The sequence below is a fragment of the Pagrus major genome, chromosome 1, assembly GCF_040436345.1.
Source record: "Pagrus major chromosome 1, Pma_NU_1.0".
NCBI classification, from domain to species: Eukaryota; Metazoa; Chordata; class Actinopteri; order Spariformes; family Sparidae; genus Pagrus; species Pagrus major.
Genome location: NC_133215.1, coordinates 34,804,963 through 34,823,898, shown reverse-complemented (window position 1 = coordinate 34,823,898; position 18,936 = coordinate 34,804,963). Strand labels below are relative to the sequence as shown.

The 18,936-nt window shown below is 38.9% G+C and overlaps 2 protein-coding genes and 1 long non-coding RNA gene across 5 annotated transcripts; 2 read left to right on the top strand and 1 right to left on the bottom strand.

Moving 5' to 3' along the window:
- Positions 1-28: 28 nt before the first annotated feature.
- Positions 29-7,077, top strand: LOC141004486 (uncharacterized). 3 transcript variants are annotated; one of them, XM_073476015.1, is made up of 5 exons: positions 29-152; positions 531-751; positions 2,955-3,068; positions 3,496-4,123; positions 5,208-7,077. In XM_073476015.1, the coding sequence occupies exons 2-5, from the start codon at positions 605-607 to the stop codon at positions 5,420-5,422; spliced, it is 1,104 nt and encodes a 367-aa protein (XP_073332116.1). In that variant the 5' UTR covers positions 29-152; positions 531-604; the 3' UTR covers positions 5,423-7,077. The 3 variants fall into 3 exon arrangements, with proteins under 3 accessions (XP_073332116.1, XP_073332100.1, XP_073332108.1); XM_073475999.1 differs by having other exon boundaries at positions 87-152; positions 5,217-7,077; XM_073476007.1 differs by lacking the exon at positions 2,955-3,068 and having other exon boundaries at positions 87-152.
- Positions 7,078-8,665: 1,588 nt separating this feature from the next.
- On the top strand, positions 8,666-11,269 carry LOC141002603 (C-type lectin domain family 6 member A-like). Its single transcript, XM_073473999.1, has 5 exons — positions 8,666-8,747; positions 9,579-9,713; positions 9,829-9,990; positions 10,938-11,077; positions 11,159-11,269. The coding sequence occupies exons 1-5, from the start codon at positions 8,666-8,668 to the stop codon at positions 11,267-11,269; spliced, it is 630 nt and encodes a 209-aa protein (XP_073330100.1).
- Positions 11,270-16,408: 5,139 nt separating this feature from the next.
- Positions 16,409-17,780, bottom strand: LOC140999114 (uncharacterized). Its single transcript, XR_012179490.1, has 2 exons — positions 17,714-17,780; positions 16,409-17,147 (listed from the first exon to the last, which is right to left on the bottom strand). It is a non-coding gene; the product is annotated as an uncharacterized lncRNA (long non-coding RNA).
- Between the last annotated feature and the right edge of the window lie 1,156 nt (positions 17,781-18,936).

Genomic DNA, 18,936 nt, shown 5'->3' with positions numbered 1-18,936 from the left:
GACGTGACACAGACGGGGGCGGCGCTGCAGACTGTTTTCGTTTTGACTGGTGACGATTAGGAAGAGCTGAGAAATAATAACACAGACAACTGCAGAATACATCCATGGACTGAACAAGCCAACATCCACCTCTTATCTTTTTTATAATAACCGTAAGTTTCAGCCTCATTTGTTGTTGCAAATGCTGCCTTTTATTACATCAATGTATTAAATGTAACAGTTAGTGGCCTACCCGCGCTGTTAGAGCCTATGCAGCTAGTATTCTCAACTTTTTCTTTTTCAGAATTTGGTTTTGTTCCGATTTAAGAAAATGCTTTAATCGCAATTCTCAGACCAGGAAGTATTGCAGTGTCCTCGCGAGACCTCCATTCCCACTCTGTGCAGACCTGGCTCTAACAGGACAGCCAGCCTTTAAAACAGTTTAAACCATGTGTGTTTGTTAGTGTGAAATATGAATGTATGGTGAATGTATTTGTATACCTGCTTGTGTTAAAGAGGTCTTTCCTTTTATCTTTTTTGTGTTTATACAGATATAAGTGAATGTGCGAGTGTGTGTCTGTTTGTGTGTGTATGTTTGTGTGTGTGTGTTAGCCTCAGCCCCACTATGGTTCATTGGCAGCTCTGCACTCTGGAGCACCTGATGAGCTCATGGTTTGGCCGTCCTTTTCCACGACACGGCCTGCAGCTCCTGTTTTGGTTTGCTAAGCACTGTGTGACCTGTGAACTGGTTAACTGTGTGGTCACCATGAAGGTAAGATAATTAAATCACATATTTAATTGTTTGCCTTGGCAATGCTTGATACTTGCACCAATCAGCCGCTGACATATGATGTGAATAACTGTGATCATCTTGTTGCAATGCAGTGTTCTGCTGGGAAACCTTGGGTCCTGTCATTCGTGTGGATGCAACCTGACACACACACCACTCACCCAAACAATGTCACAGGCCAAGTACACCCCCTCATGTCAACGGCACTCAAAAACTGCTCAGAAATGGTCAGAGGTCTCCAAATTCTGCAAATCCCAGTCTGAGTAAGCATCTGTGGGATGTCCTGAAATAAATCCAATCCATGGAGGCCCCTCTGTGGATTTGCAGTGGGACAGTAACCATTGTCCTGCAGGGGGGGCACTGCTATCAGGAGTAGCTGTTGCCATGAGGTGGTGTGCTTGGTCTGCAACAGTGTTTGGAAGGGTTGTGTGTGTCAAGTGCAGTGTTGGGGGTACAGTAATATATTTCCTTTAGCACTAACAGAGTAATATGACACATTACTAATAATATTTCAGTAATATATTACTACAGTTATGTCATGAAACACATTACAATCCGCGTTACCGGCAGAAGTGAAGCATTTATTGTTGTTTTTTTAAGAATCCATCCACACCAACATGACCGTATAAATATAGGCTCTGTGTGTTTAATATAGCCGAGCCTATAAGTTGTTTGTTCAGTCTCTGTGTGACTGAAATGAGCCGTATTTCGTAGCCTAATGATGAGCACAATTTAATTTACAGTCTTGAATCACTTATGGCCATGCATTCCTCGTTCTGTGGTCTAAAATATAAAAAGAACTAAAAAGTAGTGTAATAAGTAATTTATTACTCTATGCAGACAGAAATATTGTGACGTAATATATTACTTAAAAATGAAGATAACTGGCAATATGTATATATATATATATTGCATTTTGAAAGTAATTTGCCCAACACTGGTAGAGTGGCAACCACATGAATGCCAGGGCCCAAGGTTTCCCAGCAGAACATTGTACAGTAACAAGATGATTGCTGTTTTTCACTTCAGCTGTCAATGGTTTTAATGTTCTGGCTGATTGGTGTGCATTATATAGCCTATATTTAGCTGTAGCTGAATAGCCCTATTCAGCAGTATCCAATCTAATTCATGTGTATAAAGCCCTTTTTACACAGAGATCAGGCAATACCGCCGCAACAAAGACCCTTTCTCTACGCTGCCTTTATTTACAGTGAGGCTAAGAGTGGCATTATGCTATAAATCAGTGTGTGATTTATAGATGGATGGATAGATTCTGCAGGTAAAAGAGGTGTGAGGTGTACGGGCCCAGACTCACCAAACTGACATCAAAGACCTAGTGGTGAAGCAGCTCAACTGTTGCGTCACCTCACATTGCCTGTGTCTTGGCCAAAAAGTTGCCCTTGAACACACCACAAAGACTACAGCCTGCAGACAACTAGCTCGTACGTTCTGCGCCTGTGTGAGAGCAGATAACACTCCAAAAATAAGAACAAACTACACTATGTTTTTGAAAATCATGGATATTACAGCGACAGGGTCAGAGAGCTTTCGCTTTCTTTGTCCATTTCTTCTCTTGAATGGCCAAACACAAAGGGCCTCCCCCACCGATTTAATATGCCCAATCGGCCAAAAAGTTGCGGACAAGAACCAACTAGGGCCAAAGACACTCACCGACAGCATCTGGTGTGACGTTTTACATATGTGTCAGGCAATGGTTGTTATACAATAAGAATGGTACAACATGGCAGTAACAGTTAGTTACCATTTACTGTTATATGGCAGTTGATCTCATCCTCTGCTTGGAGGACAAGGAGCTCCCAGACCTCGCTGTCTCGCCAATTGGCAGACCTTTTTTGGTTTCTCTTCTTCTTCTTCTTTGAGTTGGCTGCTAACTGCTGTTAGCTGCTTCTTAAATCTCCCAGTTGTGGGTCACACACATAACACGCCCTGACTTGCACGCCCCCTTTTTCACATTGAGGCTGATTCTGTGTTGTTACTTCCTCCACTGCCGGCTCAGGTGGAACAACACAGACTCCCCACTCTGCCTTTGTATCTTTTATACAATACCACATGGTGGACTAACGGTGCAAAACTCCTTTTTTGAACAGGCTGTGTAAAAGGGGCTTAAGACAGAAGTAAGAACAATTAATACTGTATGTAGAGTGACCAGAGTCTGTTGCCACAGCTGGTGTCAGATTGTCAACCAGAGAAAGGTGTCTACGGCTTCCACCTGTTTGGTAATATTGAGGAACTGCTGCCTGTGCTGGACAGGCCAAGGAGGCGCCAGAGTAAGAGACAGGTTTGTGATGTTTGTTTCTTTAGTTTTCTTTCTTTCATTAAAGGGGTACTTCAATCATTCAACACATAACGATCAGTTTGCTCCTCACTAGGAATACTGCATAGCCTGTGGAATCAGGGGTGTAAACTTTTTGTGCCTCTGGAGCAGCTTTGTCAAGCCCTGATGTCATCTAAACTTCATCTTGGAGACTAAAACGTTTTAGCAGAGGTCCTGCTAAAGTGGGGGGTGCAATACTTTGTAGTGCAATACTAAATAGTTGTAGTGACTGTATGAATTAATATTTTTAAGCCATGTACCACAACTGTCTCCTGCCATTATTTTCACTCATGTTTCCATATTTTTGTTGACAGTCCATGATCTTACCTTTACTCTGAACCATGTGTTATCTCTTTCTCTCCTTCTCATCCTTCTTTATCTCTTTCTCCAGCTTGCGTACTATGAAGTTGGCAACCTGAACGCAGAAACTTTCCCAGCTGCTGCAAACCTCCCGACATATGTAAGGGACAATTATGAGATGAATGGTTACCGTGGCGATTACAATATAGACCGCATCATCATCAGTTACCATGTGAGAACCAGGACGGTAGAGACGGTTTACGTCACGGAGCATGACGGAGAAGCCTTTGGGAGATTCAGTCCTGACAGGACTCATGAAATCAGCTTTGAACTGATTCAAGTTCTGCAGAGCCTGCAGCTAGATCTCACCACCTTTCTCGAAGAAATGGGCTACTACAGTGATTTTCAGGTGGTTCAAGGTAACAATATAGAGGAGACACACTACTCAGAAGATTCATACCAGCAAATGTTCAACACTTTAGAGACCTACAGTAGATCCATGGCAAGAACAATGCAAAGTGACTTCCAATCCTTCTCAGAAGCCTTTGACCAGCAGCCAGGTGTCAACATAATGCCCTTCAGCTATGAGCAGCAAGTGCACTACACTGTCAACAAAACCAGCAGACCTGCGACTAACTACAGTGACAGGAGCCTTAAAAGCTTCAAGAGAGCAAGAGCTGTGAGGCAAAGTTACTGGGAGCCGCAGCAGATATATAAAGGTAAAAGTGTAGTCAGCGTGTCTCTCACACTTCTGTACGTCTCTCTAGTATTACAGTATTTACATACAATCAACATCTCAATAAAATTGATTTTTTAAGTGTTTAACTGCAGTATGTGTGAGTGGCTAGTGTCACAGCTACAGTGACTAAAGGGTCAGTTCACTCAAATGACATTTTTTGTCCCTTACCTTTCGTTCAGTAATTCCCACACTTTGACATGATCCTATTTATAATTGGAAAATCTTATGGGGTCCACCCAAACTGTTAATCACAAACACAATTTTTTAACAGAACAATGTTTATGTGAACATGAGCCTAAGGCAATCTAGTTCAAATTAATAATCCATCCACATACACATAGCAATTTTTAGATTTACGTTACAATGTTGTGTCGAAGTTTGTTCCCCAGTTAAATAATGTTTTCCTCCTGTTAGAATTGTGTGTCCAGCAGTGCCAACAGGATCAATGGGAAACATGAAGAGTAAAATAGAATAAACACCCTTTTTTATCACTTTCTCTTCTCTAAATAGTCAATTGTAATGAATTTCAAACTTAATTCCAAATTTGAAAATTAAAACCTTTTTATTTATTTATTGTAAATGAGCACTTGCAGCCCACTTGCAGTACCTGCCTAGCCCACCGGGTGGCCACAGCCCACACTTGGAGAATCACTGCTCTAGTTGTATCTGTCTTTCAGATCTTCTGCCACCAGTACATTGGCCTTTAAAGCAATGTTATTTGTGCTGCTCACAGTGTTGAAAAGTAACATGCCTCACTGGCTGTCGATACTCTACAGAACATGCTATCACAGGACCTCTTTATGCTAAAGAAATAGTCCATATGAAAGCTGTTGACAGTAAAGGTGTTTGGTTATGTCGTAACAGGGGCATTATGTCTGCAAAGGAAGGTTGGTACAGCTGTGAGCAACATACACAAAATTCCCCTCACGTCAACTATAATTCATATCCACTACCACCTTAACACAGAATTTATATCAGCATTACTGTAAGAGCCCATCTTATTTCATGCTGGAAAATAATGACAGGTCACATTTTAATGCTGCTTTGTGAATTTATGTTTCTAGATTTTGAAGCAAAAGTCAAGAAAAGCGATGGAGGTGGTGGATTCAGCTTCATCAAGGTTCTCCTCTGTGCTGGAGCGCTCTACTTGGCAGCTAAATATTGCAGCAGGCTGAGGAGCTCGTGGACGGTGGACTTAAAAGAAAACATCCTCAAGATGATACCACGGAGGACTCCAAGTTATTGTCATACACATATCATGCTGGATTATGTGTTCTAGAGTTTTGGATGTGGGGGTTTGTATTGATAACATACTGTATATTGTAATGCAGCTACTGTTTACAGTGATGCAACCCCTATTCCAAATAAGTTGGGACACTGTGTCAAACATAGATAAAACAGAATGTGGTAATTAGCAAATATTTTTTGACTCGACTGACAACGGTACAAAGACAATATATTTAATGTTTGACCTCAACAACTTCAGAGATTTTTGTAAATATATTCTTATTCTAAATTTGATGGCAGCAAAACATTTCAAACAAGTTGGGTCGGGAGCAACAACAGACTGTAAAAGTTGTGGAATGCTCCAAAAACACCTGTTTGTTTATTGGGTGAAAGGAGCATCCTCGAAAGGCTCAGTCGTTCACAAGCAATGATGGGGAGAGGTTACTACCTGGGCTCAGGAACACTTTGTAAAGCTGTTGTCAGTCAACACAGTTTGTTTTCAAATGTTTGCATTCTGATTTTATTGACATTTTATACAATGTCCAGATTTTTTGTTGCGGGATCAGGGTGAGTGATTTGTAATGAACTTGAAAGGATTGAGAGAGATCTTAGTCCTGCCTGGAGGTGGACTGTCAGAATATAATATTTCTGGACATTTTAATATTATTTTCCATACTGAAATCATTGTAATTTTAATGCAATGGTCTTGTAAAGATCGTAATTTTAACTTTGGAAATACAAAATAAGTCAACCAAGACCGATAATAGAATGTGATAATGAAGTGTGTCAGCAAACACAGACTCAACTGAGATCAAAGAAAAGAAATGATTTTTAATAACTTTACGTTATTATTTTTTAACATAAAGATGTCATACAGTGATTGTCAAATTAATCTTGAATGACAAATTGTAAAGTCTTACAAACTTTTCAGATTTTATTATTTTAAATTGATTATAATAAAAATGACTTTAGATTGACAGGTTTGATTGATTTTGAATAAACCAGATGTATTAGTAACCCTGAAAGCTACAGGAAGAGACAATTATAATATAGTGATAAAAACAAAACTAACAAAAAAAAGCAAGCCTGGTCCAACCCCTAAGCAAAACAATGAAAAAGAGAAAAAAGCAAACTAAATCTGCATTTTGTCACTATCAAAGATTTTGCCATACTGAGGGTTATTGAGATAGTATCCCTTTAATATCTTTGGGTGTATTTGTGTTGCTTTGTGTAGTGAGTCACATCTCGTTTATCTGAAGTTCATATAAGTCTTTTTAGTACAAATACAGTAAAGAACCCCAAAAAGCCTCTTGTTAACTTCAGATAAACTTTGTTATATGTTTTGCGCAGAACAAGCACTGTGGAGTTTGTCCCTCATCACTTACCTGTCTACCAGAGTGTCAGAGCATTAGGCAGGGATCTTTTAACAGCAGTATGAAACTGTAGGAATGATTACAACAAGAACAATGTATTTCTGTGTTCATATGGGCATCTGACTATTGTTTTAATACAGACTTCAAAAACTATTAAATAGAATTAAATGGCACAACATAGACCTATGTATACAGTATATGCAGTACATTTTGTGACATTGTTTATAATATAACCTGTTAACGTGGACCAAGTAACTGAGCAGTGGTCACAGTTCAGGTCGATTTCTTTATTATGTCAGCCATGTAAACTCGTATTAAAACCAATGTTACAGGACCTACTCTTCATGCTGATGTGGTTTTCTTTAAATCAGTAGTTCAACTACCCAACCAGGAAACCACAGGATACCAGAGAGAGGAGTCATGAGTGTCAATATCTGAACACTAATATTTTTACTGCTACCACATGACACTGTTGTTGGTGGACAGGATTGTTTCATCGAACCAAACATAAGATGCTGTTTTAGAGCCAAAGCTTCCAGTGAACAGCAGATGGCAGCATTAAGTGAGAGATAATATCCAACATGTTTGTCCTTTACATGGAGAGGAAAACAGAGCTCATCATGACAAATAGCACCACCTTTCCCATTATACTTTAAATAATGTGGTCTTAAAAGTTAGTAAGTAGGTCACTCTTTAAATGAATCATTTGCTGATGCCGCACAAATCACGTAATAGTTTTGGGTTGTTGCTAAAAAGCCATTGAGATGGTGTTTAGTCTTCCTTATTGTACAAGGGTTTCTCATATTCTAATGAGCCATCAAGTCAGGATATAAATGTTGGTAAGTTATTTAAAGGAAACCTATTTAACAATAGTCCATCAAGTGTGTAGCTGTAAATGTAAAATAATAACACAAATGTCATGCTGGAGGAGGATAAACACCAGCCAAAGGGCTTTTCCATAATCTGGCATTCAATTATCTGTTTTTATTACCCAATAATTAACTGTTAAATCACATGACACACAACACATGCACACTGCTTTGTATTACTTACACCGCTAACATTAGTATATTCATCATTCAATTATCTTAAGGCCATTAAGGACCACTAAACATATGTACATATATAAAACTAGAGTGGATGAATGTTTTACCTGATATGAAGATTTTCTCTTTGAAGTACGATTGACTCCAAACTAGTTGTGATGTCATAAAATCCTGCTCATACGTACGATACCGAGATTTAAGGGAGACAGAGAAAGGAGAAACGCTCCCTCTTCAACAGATCAACATGAAAACAAACGGCACTGACATCATTCTGCACAGAAACATCAAAGCAAAGTGACAGGAAGCAACACATTTTTGAGAGGATGAGTACTTTAGATTAGTATATGAAACATGTATGTTTATTTAAGTGATTATTGCACATAAATGTGATCCAGAGGTTTGTATCCGTCCATTATTCTGTTCAGAGGCACAGGAGGCTTGTTAGAAGTCTATCCCAGCATACACTGAGCAAAAGGTATTCTACACGCTTCTACACAGCCTGCAGATACACAGGTAACAGATAAACGGCAGACATGTTTCATAAATATAGTATTACCAGTTCAAGTATAAACTTGGGTGATGGGAAGAAGTCAGAGCAGCTAAAAGAAACCTGGAAAGGCCCTGGATCTCACACTTGACTAGAGAAATGATTTTTTTTCACCTAGTGTAGAAGTTTAAAGTAGTGTGGATTTGGTAAAGGTAGTCAGGAAAAAGAATACATAATAGGCTACACTTGTGAAGACGTTACATATTGTTACAGATATACCCAATGAGGAACAGAAACCTCAGTGTAATTATCTTTTTGCTTCACTCCATCAGACAGACTGACTGATACACATACGTTCAGGTTATTAACAGACTGAAGGAGCAGCCCTGATGGAGCCAGAAGAACAGATATACATCAACTTAGAGGAGCTTGGTGACTACAAGAGAAAACACCATGGACCAGAGGCCACAGGTGAGCCTGTCTAATACCAGTACAGTAGTAGTTGAAGTTATACCAACAGTGTTGTACCATGAACTTTTATGTAGCTGCTGTAGCTTTGAAACCAGCAGCAGTCTGAAAGAACTAATGAAAACACAAGATGGAAACGCTCACTATTGTAAATATTTGGGATGTTTTCTTGTACTGAAACATTTCTGAACCAGCCTGTGGACAGGAAAACACAAATGCATCGCAGCACTAAAAAAACATGTGGAAACATTCCTCTCAGGGACAGTTTTTAATGACTTTCTTTCAGTGTGGAATTGGTTGAGTGGAGCTGATTGTCAATCAAAAAAAGACTTCAGGTTATTAGAGTTTAAACTTTTTGATGATTCAATTTAGAATTGTTTAAGCAAAGATAAATATAGTCTAGTTCCAGATTCTAAATGATGAACCTCAACTGAGAACTGTATTTGTCTTCTTAACTACACATGGATTGTTTGTCAGACACCAAAACAAGCAATCTCAAGACGTCACTCAGCCTTTTGATAAACTGTGAGAAAAATCATCAGATTGTTGCAGTTTTATCCAGCATTTTCTTTTTTTTTAACTGAGCCAATAACATAGCCAACAACATGTTAATAAAAAACATGTTATAGATATAAATATATAAATACATATATATGTATATATATATATATATATATATATATATATATATATATATATATATATATATATATATATATATATATATATATATATATATATACATAGTGACATAGAATGCATGTACAATTATTATGTAACAGTTCTGATGAGGAAGGATCAGTGTTCTGACTCATCAACACTGCACACCTGCAGAAACCAAGCCTGTGAGAATGGATGCTGTGGCCAGAGAAGAAACTGAAAGCTGGTTACCTTTAAGAGTGGCTACAGTTTGTCTGGGGCTGCTGTGTTTCCTCCTGCTGACCGCACTTGTGGGAGTTGGTGTTCTATGTGAGTATTCACAGAGAATTAAGGTGGAAGGGAGAACAGAAAGAGGAAGATGGGTGAGCAGCTTAGACTGAGAAACACTTTAGGCATGTCTGCTCTTTTTTCTCTCCTTTTTCAGATAACAGAGACTTTAATCAGCTGTCCAGAGACCTGGCCAATCACACAGCAGAGAAACAACAGCTCCTGGTCAGATATCAGAACCTGACCGATGAGAGAGAACGGCTTCAGACCAGTTTCAGCAGTACTTTACTTGAGCTAAACAAAGTGAAGGAGAATATGGGTGAGGATTCACCTCATACAGCAGGACGACGAAATGAAGATTATATTTGATGGGGTCTTACAGTTTGAGGAAGGCATAGCAGGCAAATTATTAAAGCTGAAATACTTCAAATGCTCCATTTTGATTTATCACTTTATCTAAAATCACTTAAGAACAAAAAACCTGTGTGTCTGGCTCAGCCCAATATGGATGATAACTCTTTAGCATAAGGTGTTACAGGATTTTTATTTAATCACAATTTAAACAAAATGAGGAAGTGCATCACATGGCCTTCTACCGAGAGCTTAGTGCGCAGTTTCATGAATTTGTCACATTAATATATTTATTTATGATTTAGATAGGGACAGATATACTTAGACAAAATGAAGTAGCTGTCCACTGCAAGTATCACAGTGTTCATAGCAGATGCTATTCTGTAACACCAGTCCCTAGAAGGGCTTTTATGAAAATAAGAAATTAAAACAACGTGACAAAAGAAGGCATTTAATTGAGGACAGCTTGATACAATAAAGTACACATTGAAAAGAATTACATTTGTGAATTGTTAAAAGAATTGTTTACCGGTTTGATTTCTGTGTTCACCTGTGTGTCATTAGTTAATGAGTCCCTGTGTGTTTAGTTGGTGTTTTTCTCTCTGTCAGCTGTCAGTGCATTTCCTCCTCGAGTCTCTTCAGTGTTCCTGCTTTTGTTCCCTCTGCCTTTCTGTCTTGTTGTCAGTTTATTTCATTTTTTTTTTTTACTGCTCTCCATCTTTTGGATTTTCCCTGCTTCTTCTGTTTTTGTTGCCTGCCAGCATTTGTTCTTTGGATTTCAGTTTTACGTCATTAAAGCTGGCTTTTTGTTTTTTCATCCTTCCTTGGTGTGTTGCATTCACAGGACTCTTGCTGTACTGCTACATTTTTTCATTCTGTCACATATTCCATGAGGTGACCCGTGTGTTTCCTCAGGAACATGCCCTGGTGGATGGAAACTGTTTGGTTGCAGTTGTTACTTGTTGTCTCCAACAAGGAGCACATGGGGTTACAGCAGACAGGCTTGTTTAAACCATGGAGCAGACCTGGTGATCATTAACAGCAGAGAAGAGATGGTGAGGTTATGTGTGTTTTCAATTCAAATCCATGTGTGTGTGTGAACATGAAGTGATAGAATGAGTTTTTTCCCCCCTAAGGTGTTTCTGAATACGCTTGGAGCTCATTTGAAGTTTTGGATTGGTTTGAGTCAGTCATCCACCCAAAGTACCTGGAGATGGACTGACGAAAGACCACTTGGGACCGCGTGAGTGTTAAAGAATAACATTTCAAGCTTTCCCATGTCCCATGTGAAAATACAGATGTACATGAGCAACACGTATGTAAATCAAATCAAACACACAACACCATCAAAACACCCTATTAGAGTATTCATTAACTGATGAGTGAATAGTTACTTTCTACATCTAAAACATTGTTTAGAGTCATATATGTCTCTTAGCACCGATATTAGTGAATCAACCAGGATTTCACACTAAAACAACCTCATCAATATTCTTATAGGTGTACAATGAATGACACATTTTCTGGTTTTTGACTTACATATTCTCTCTGTCTTTCCCTGGTATCTGAATTACTGTGGTTGTAGGCACTGGCAATACGGACACTCATCATTTCACTCCGTGACAACTCAGAGATGTGCAGCTTTTAACAGCTTCTACGCTGGAATCTTTACACAGCCGATTTGGTCATGGAGTAGGGAGGGCTGTGCTCACGTCCTGTTGTGGGTATGTGAGAGACGAGCTGAAATGCCCCTTCAGTGGTAAATTTGGTAATTTTAAGAGATGACATTTAAAAAGAAAGGACGTTGCCCCAGTGGAGGATTCTGACCATTATAGATGATTATGATTTTGAGCATATAAGAACATTAATGATAATATGAAGAATATGATGAATATAATCTGATTCAATTCATATTAAGAGTGTTTGGAAGTTGTCAGTTGCATAGAGTTTTTATCCATGCTCGCGACATGGGAATGAAAAAGTCAGTTTGTTGGACCAGCACCAGGCGAAATGTCTCAGCAACTATGTGCAATGAACTGTTATACAGACATCCATGGTCCACAGAGGATGAATCCTATAGACTTTGACCTTGTTGCCCCCCTTACAATTCCTGTAACACTGTGGACCAGAGAGAAATGTCTTAACCACTATTATATGGACTGTTACACTCATTGTCAATAAATGTAGTAATGAAATTCATCTGGTGTAGTCCCCAGCTACTTCAGTTGTTCAGGGGAATGCTGCAATGCTGTTTTGCTGTTGGTGTGGGTGTGAGTAGATAATGAATTTACATTTTAGGGTGAACTGTTCCTTTGACCATTGGCTCTTGGCGTTTCCCCTTGAGCTGCCATTAGGTTGACACTTTTGCTTTTTACTGAAATATCTTGATCTTTCAGCTAGTGCAGCCACTGATCAAAGGTTCATTTTGTCAATTACTTTTTGTTTTTAGGATTATTGTTTTGGCTTTTGCCTTTCGAAGACAGTATATGACATACAGCAAAGGGCCCTGGCTTAGTATCAACCCCATGCTGCTGCTGTAAGGGCTCAACCTCAGTTCATGGGGAGCACAGTCTACCAGTTGAGCTACGGAGACTTTGGTTTGTACAACCATACAACAAACAGAGACCATAAACATTTTATTACTCAGTCTGGGTAAAAATTATATTCAGAAGGCAAAACAAAACAAAAAAACAAAACGAGAGTTGGATGCAAGAAAGTAACAACATTTTTCATGTTTAGATGCACAAAAAAGCTTATATTACAGATATATAGGATTGGACCTTCTCATGCTGTTTTTTCATCAGCACTTTTGGCCGCGCCAGGTCAAACTGAGCTGTACTGATTTGCGTTTCCATCACCAGTTTTACTGCGCTAAGTTGAGCCACACTGGATCTGGACCTGCTCCAGAGTAGGGCCAACTACGGCCCTGCCTCCAAGTGGCCTGCAGCGACGTCTCATGACTGCAACCCACCCGTAACAAGCACCCATCTCCCCCTAATATTGATACTCAACCTATATCTGTGCAGGAAACCTGAGAGAAAGATGTTTCTAAAAGTCAGTGTGTTCAGCTCTCAGTACTTTTGTAGCTTCTAACTGAATCTCTTTACTTTCTCTTGTCCTGTTTGTTCTTTCAAACATCTGCTGTGTTTTACTGTTTCATCGTGTTCACTTTCAGCTGGTTCAGGAGTCATGTTTAGTTACTGCTGCTGAAAACACAACAGTTCCTGTGATGCTGCTTCATAATAAAAGCTTTTAAATGACTAAATAACAGAGGGCTTTTCTTGTGAAGTTATAGTGAATGAAACATGATTGTAAGTGAATTAGCAGATCCACTTTGTCAGCTGTGATTCTTTGACAGTACTGTAACTGCAGGAATTGAGACAAGTGCATCATTAGTTTAAGACTCACCTTCAAGCAGGTAGACCAGGTGTGGAGGAAATGCAAAAGTTGTTTTTTGTAAAAGAGTTTAAAATACTATCATGCCACATTTTGTTTTATTAATTTTTTTTATTATCTGCTTCTGCTGATCAGCCTCAGACAAGCTCACACTTTGACACAGAATATAATTGTAATGATCAATACTTAATCCTGCCATAAATTTCTTTTAAATTCAGACATTGTTGCATTTTCTTTCAAGACACACACGGGTGGGGAGTGATTAAACATGTGAGTGAATTACCTTATGGTGCAAAAATGACTTACCACAACAATAACCATAGTTTATTAGAATTAGAATAAATTTGTCAAGAACATAACATAAAATAATACTAATTACTAAATATTATTATCTAGAACACAGTTAAACACAGTTTGCTTCAGTTTATGGCCTCAAACACATTGTGTCAAGCATGCTGGGAAACTCCACCCACCTATCCCCAAACACACTACATTATAGAATGTCAGAATGTCAGAATTCAGAATTAAAATGTCTAAAAACGAGACCTTTGTTCTATATAATGGTGAGTTGTGTTCTTACATTAGCCCAACATTCAAACTCAGGGAAATCCAAAAGGTAAATGAGACTTAACACGAATAAAACTTTGACATTACTTTGACAAACATTACCTTATTATTTGTGCCTTGAGTCACATCATATAGTTTTTTTACCAGTAGTGTTTTATGGTTGTCTAACCGTGTGTTTACTACAAGTGAAGCAAGTTTAACCACAGGATCACTTGCATTTATTTGTGCGACTCAAGCTGTGTTTATCTGCCACAAATAGCCAGAATGCTTTACTGTGCATTAGCCGTAAGCTAACATTAGTGAGCAACAGCACACACCAAGGGTGTGAGTGTCTGTGTGCTCAATTCAGGTCAACCTCTGAGTGAACTCAACCCTCAGCAGAGACTCTGGTTCTCTCTTCTTTTCCCCTCTCATCTCTGTAACATTACGTTCATGAAGTAAAGTGCATTTCCCCTCCAGCTTCAGTCAGCAGTCAACATTACAGAACATAAACACCCGACAATGGAGGTCACCTCCATGGATCACTGCTGCAGTCAGGTTGATAAACAGGAGTGAAGAGAAATCCACTTTTTAATCCCAGAAGTTAAAAAAGTAATCTCTGAGCCCACCAGTGAATGGATGTAGTACTCATGGAGAGCCACTAGGGGGCAGGAGGGAAGTAGAGGTAGAACTGATGGAGCTTATGGGTAAGAGAATAATGAAAAACTATCATCCTAGATGAGGGTGTAACATTCAGTGAGTGGCTGAGTTATGACCACAGGCGTAATTTCCTGTTATTGTACTGTTGCTGGCCTTTCCATGCCCTTCCTGTGGTCTGTGAGAGGGTGTTTTTATCTTCTAGCTTCCCATCGACAGCCGCTATGGAAGATTTAAACTGTCTAAATCAAAACAAATCTGTGAAAACTTAGAGTAGAGACACTTAATAAAAAGTGAGCAGTATTTCAGGATATTTCTTACTTTTGATTGTCATTTTAAATCTTCAGCAGCTTCTTGTATGAAGATTTAAAGATGTGCTTTTGATTGTTAAAACAGTGACATTAATGGTCTACCAGCAGCATATTTCCCTTAATGTTCCAGTCAGGTTTTCTTTTTTCCATGTTGGCCATTTACCTATAATCTAATTCCTATTTATATGGTGAAAGTCTATTTTTGGTTGATTTCATGTAATAATTGACCACTGATTGCTAACGATAATACAATTTAACCTACCCTTAGTGAAACAAAATAGGATATATCATAGGACATCATATCACTGAGAGAAGGAAGGGATCAGTGGGACAATAATCAGCATTCAGTCATCATATAAGGACCAGTAATGAAGTAATGTGAACGCAAAAAATCAAGTCCTCTTCAAGAAGAGATTCAAGGCTCATTTATTGCAAGTCTACAAGTTTTTTAAATTTTTTTTTACAAAATGCAGTTTATAGTTTACCCTTTATGCTACACAAGAAAATATATTTTTTATGGTGGAGTGTTGATGATGAGTTCAGCAGCCTCACAGCCTGGAGAAAGAAGCTGCTCTGTAGTCTGGTGGTACAGCAGCAGATACTTCTGTATCTTTGGGTGAACAGACTGTGTCTGGGTGGGTGTTGTCTTTTAGTATCTTTGGGCTCTGTGCAGACATGTCACTTCACTGATGTCACTGATGCTCTGCAGATGGTACCAGTGATGTTCTGGTGGTTTGAGTCACCCGCTGCAGAGCCTTCATGTCCTGGGCCTTGATGAACCATGCCACTAGTATTGACTGATTGATTGACCAACGCATTTTGACTCAGAAGAGTAAGTAAAGCGCAAACATGCAATAAAGACAGGTGCTGTCTATAAAAGGAGCAATGTGACAAGGTTACACAATGTGTACATTCTAGTAATTGGTAAACATGTAGGTCAACAGTAAGCAACAATGTACATCCTTGCACAAATGTACGACCTCACACAAAAATTCTGTCTCACTCTTTGCAGGGACTGGGAAGGAAGAAAAAGATAAGACAATTTCAAAGCTGCCACATTGTGTTCAAAAGATACATCGAAAAATATTAATATTCGATAAAACTTTCAATTCCATGAAGAAAAACTGACACAACATTGAGCAGATAAAGATTTTTACTTAAAATGATGAAAATAACAAGACCATTACATGATGAGAAGATCTTTTCTTGGCAGAGAAACGTAGAAGGACTGTAGTAAACATTCAGTTTCACACTTCACACACTTTCACTTAGAAACATTATTTTTTCAGTCTAGTGTGTGCGTGTATGTGTGTGTCTGTGTGTGTATCTGTGTGTGTGTGTGTGTGTGTGTCAACTTACTATCAAAAATAAGAGAAAGTGATGATGTACAGCTGGAACTTGAGTAATGAGTGTTGAAAATGAGTATTGAAACTTTCAAATATTCAGAATCGATATCTATTTCTGCAGATGTGTTGATGGTCAATGTGATGTGAGGATCAGCGTGAGGGCGGAGTAGATAATAAGGGCAAGGAAACAGAAGCATAACAGGGCCGAGCCGAGGCTGCTACTAAACTGGCAATAAGAAAATACACAGCATGAAACACACTAACATTGACGACTTAGTAACAGAGTGTATATGCATCACATCTGCCACTTCAACACCGTGTCAGATGAACAATGCCATTATCACATCTACTGCAGAAAGCACCAGCTCATATTTCCATTTGTTAATCAACATTTCTTGGTGCAGGCTATTCTTCAGATTGTTTTTAAGAAATGTTGCTTTTAAAAAGTGATTGGGACAAAATCATGCATTTCAAAAAGTGGTGGGGACATGTCCCCAGTGTCCTCAGTGTTAATGACATCTATAGACAAAATGCAAACACAAATCCTGAGAGTGTGAACCGATCTGACTATGATGTACACTGATAAAGTGGATACTAATGAGAGAGTACTTGAAAGACCTTCTAACAAATAACCCTCAGTGATACTCATCTAGAAAATACTAATGATCAGAGCACGGCACAGTTAGGCTCCTGATATTTCACAGTAATATACCCCAACCCTGGAATCACTCAGTTGCTCACGTTTGCAGGTCGTCCATTGTTTGATCAGCAGTGTCTGTGTGAACCATGCGATGAGACTCCAGTTGATCATAGATTGTTGTTAGATTGGAGCGGTCAACAGGTCCTGATGAATCTGTTCCACGTCCTCCCTGCAGAAACAAAAGCCAAGGAAGTGAGCAATGGTGTGAGTTCTTTTGACTGAAACTCAGCCATCTGATCTGTGTGGAACTGTGGCTCCAGTGTAAGAACAAGATACAACAGAGACTTCAGCGTGATGTCTTCTTGATGGTCAAACTATCTAAACTAAGTAGCATAAAGTTAGAGTTGGACTCTCAAGTGCTTTGGCTAAGAGCAGCAACACCTGTCACAGTGGGCCCCTATTAGATAACACAGAGAAAACAAGGCCCCTGAAATCCTCCCAAAGCCCGAAAGCTCCTGTTTTGAGTGTTGAAAGAAGCTCCATTAAAGTATGTTGAAGGGACTTAAAACGGTTCCCGTCTACATTCAGGAGAATGTTTTACTGTGAAGCTCCAGAAATGTTTTGTAGATCAGGAAACTTCACCTGACTTTGACATCAGCATGGAGGGAGGAGCGGATGACTGAATTGACTTTGTGGGAGAATAACTAAGCAAACAATGCTAATAATAGCATTGCTTAGGAGCAGGATCATCATTTCTATTAAACATTAGTCAGGGTGTGTATTTGTGTTACCAACCTGGCGTCTGTCTTCACATATCTGTATGTCAGTGTACTGGACTTCTGGTCCTCTGTTCACTGAATCTACACAGAGAGAAGAGTTAGAGATACACATCTTAACTTGTATTTAATTCAAACTTTATTTATAAAGCACTTTTCATAACCATGGTGACACAGTACTTTACATTTAAAAACATCTAAATAAATACTTCCCTGAAAGCAACATGATGCAACTTTCTGACATTAAAATAACAGTTTCACTGTCATGTTGATGGTACAGTGTGTTGTAACAGGGTGAACGGTGTCTCTGTCACTTGTGTCTGCTCTATGTAACTTCAGTGAGAGGGGAGGATCACAGCGTTACATACATGTTTACTTCAACATGCAAGTTTTTAATATATGTATATGTATTGAGTTAGCGCCTACATTACATCTGACAAACTGTTACAGACCTGACATTTGTATTTACCACAGTGGTGACAAGAGCTACAGTGCACAGAGAACATTGTAATTTGGGAAGCACCACTGTAACAGATGATTTACAGGATACTGTAAAGTCTGTAAAACAAGAAGCTCTGTGTTCCCCCCAGCCTTTAGTTTAAATAAACCTCATCACAGGCTGCATTTATATCCCTCACCCGTCAATAACACTGAACAGATCCTAACTCTAATCAGTAAGACGTGTTCACACTGATATTTTTACTGTGTGAGAAACGCAGCCATCTCATTTCAATAACTGGAACAAGGTGACTCTTTAAGTAAAGTCTACAACACTACTGTGTCGAGCATTTCATCGAAGGAAAACTTATGTTTCATTTTTAATAAATGTTGTAGTTGTAATGACTACAGAATATCCCTCTGGCCTTGTTCAAAATCACTACCCTCTCAGCTTGTTCGTGGCCAAAAATGGCCACCAACAGATTGAGTCTGTAATTTTTTAGATTTTTTGTGTTTTTTGCTGCTTTTACTGCATAAAGTTTTTAATCAATATCAGTTCTTGTCACCAGTACAAAATATCCATTCCTTTTTAATTTTTTAACCCCTCAAATGCCAATTAGTTTGCACAATGCGCTTGTTGGAAAACTACCACAAAAATGACCACTGCCTATCTTCTCAGTGCTACCGGTTTTTCTTGTATTATCAATAACACAGTCTGAGATATGTAACTGATTAACAACAACACTGATTATTATGCATTGTTATTTTTGTGCAGGGAAGGCAAAGTAGATAAAACTCCCTCTC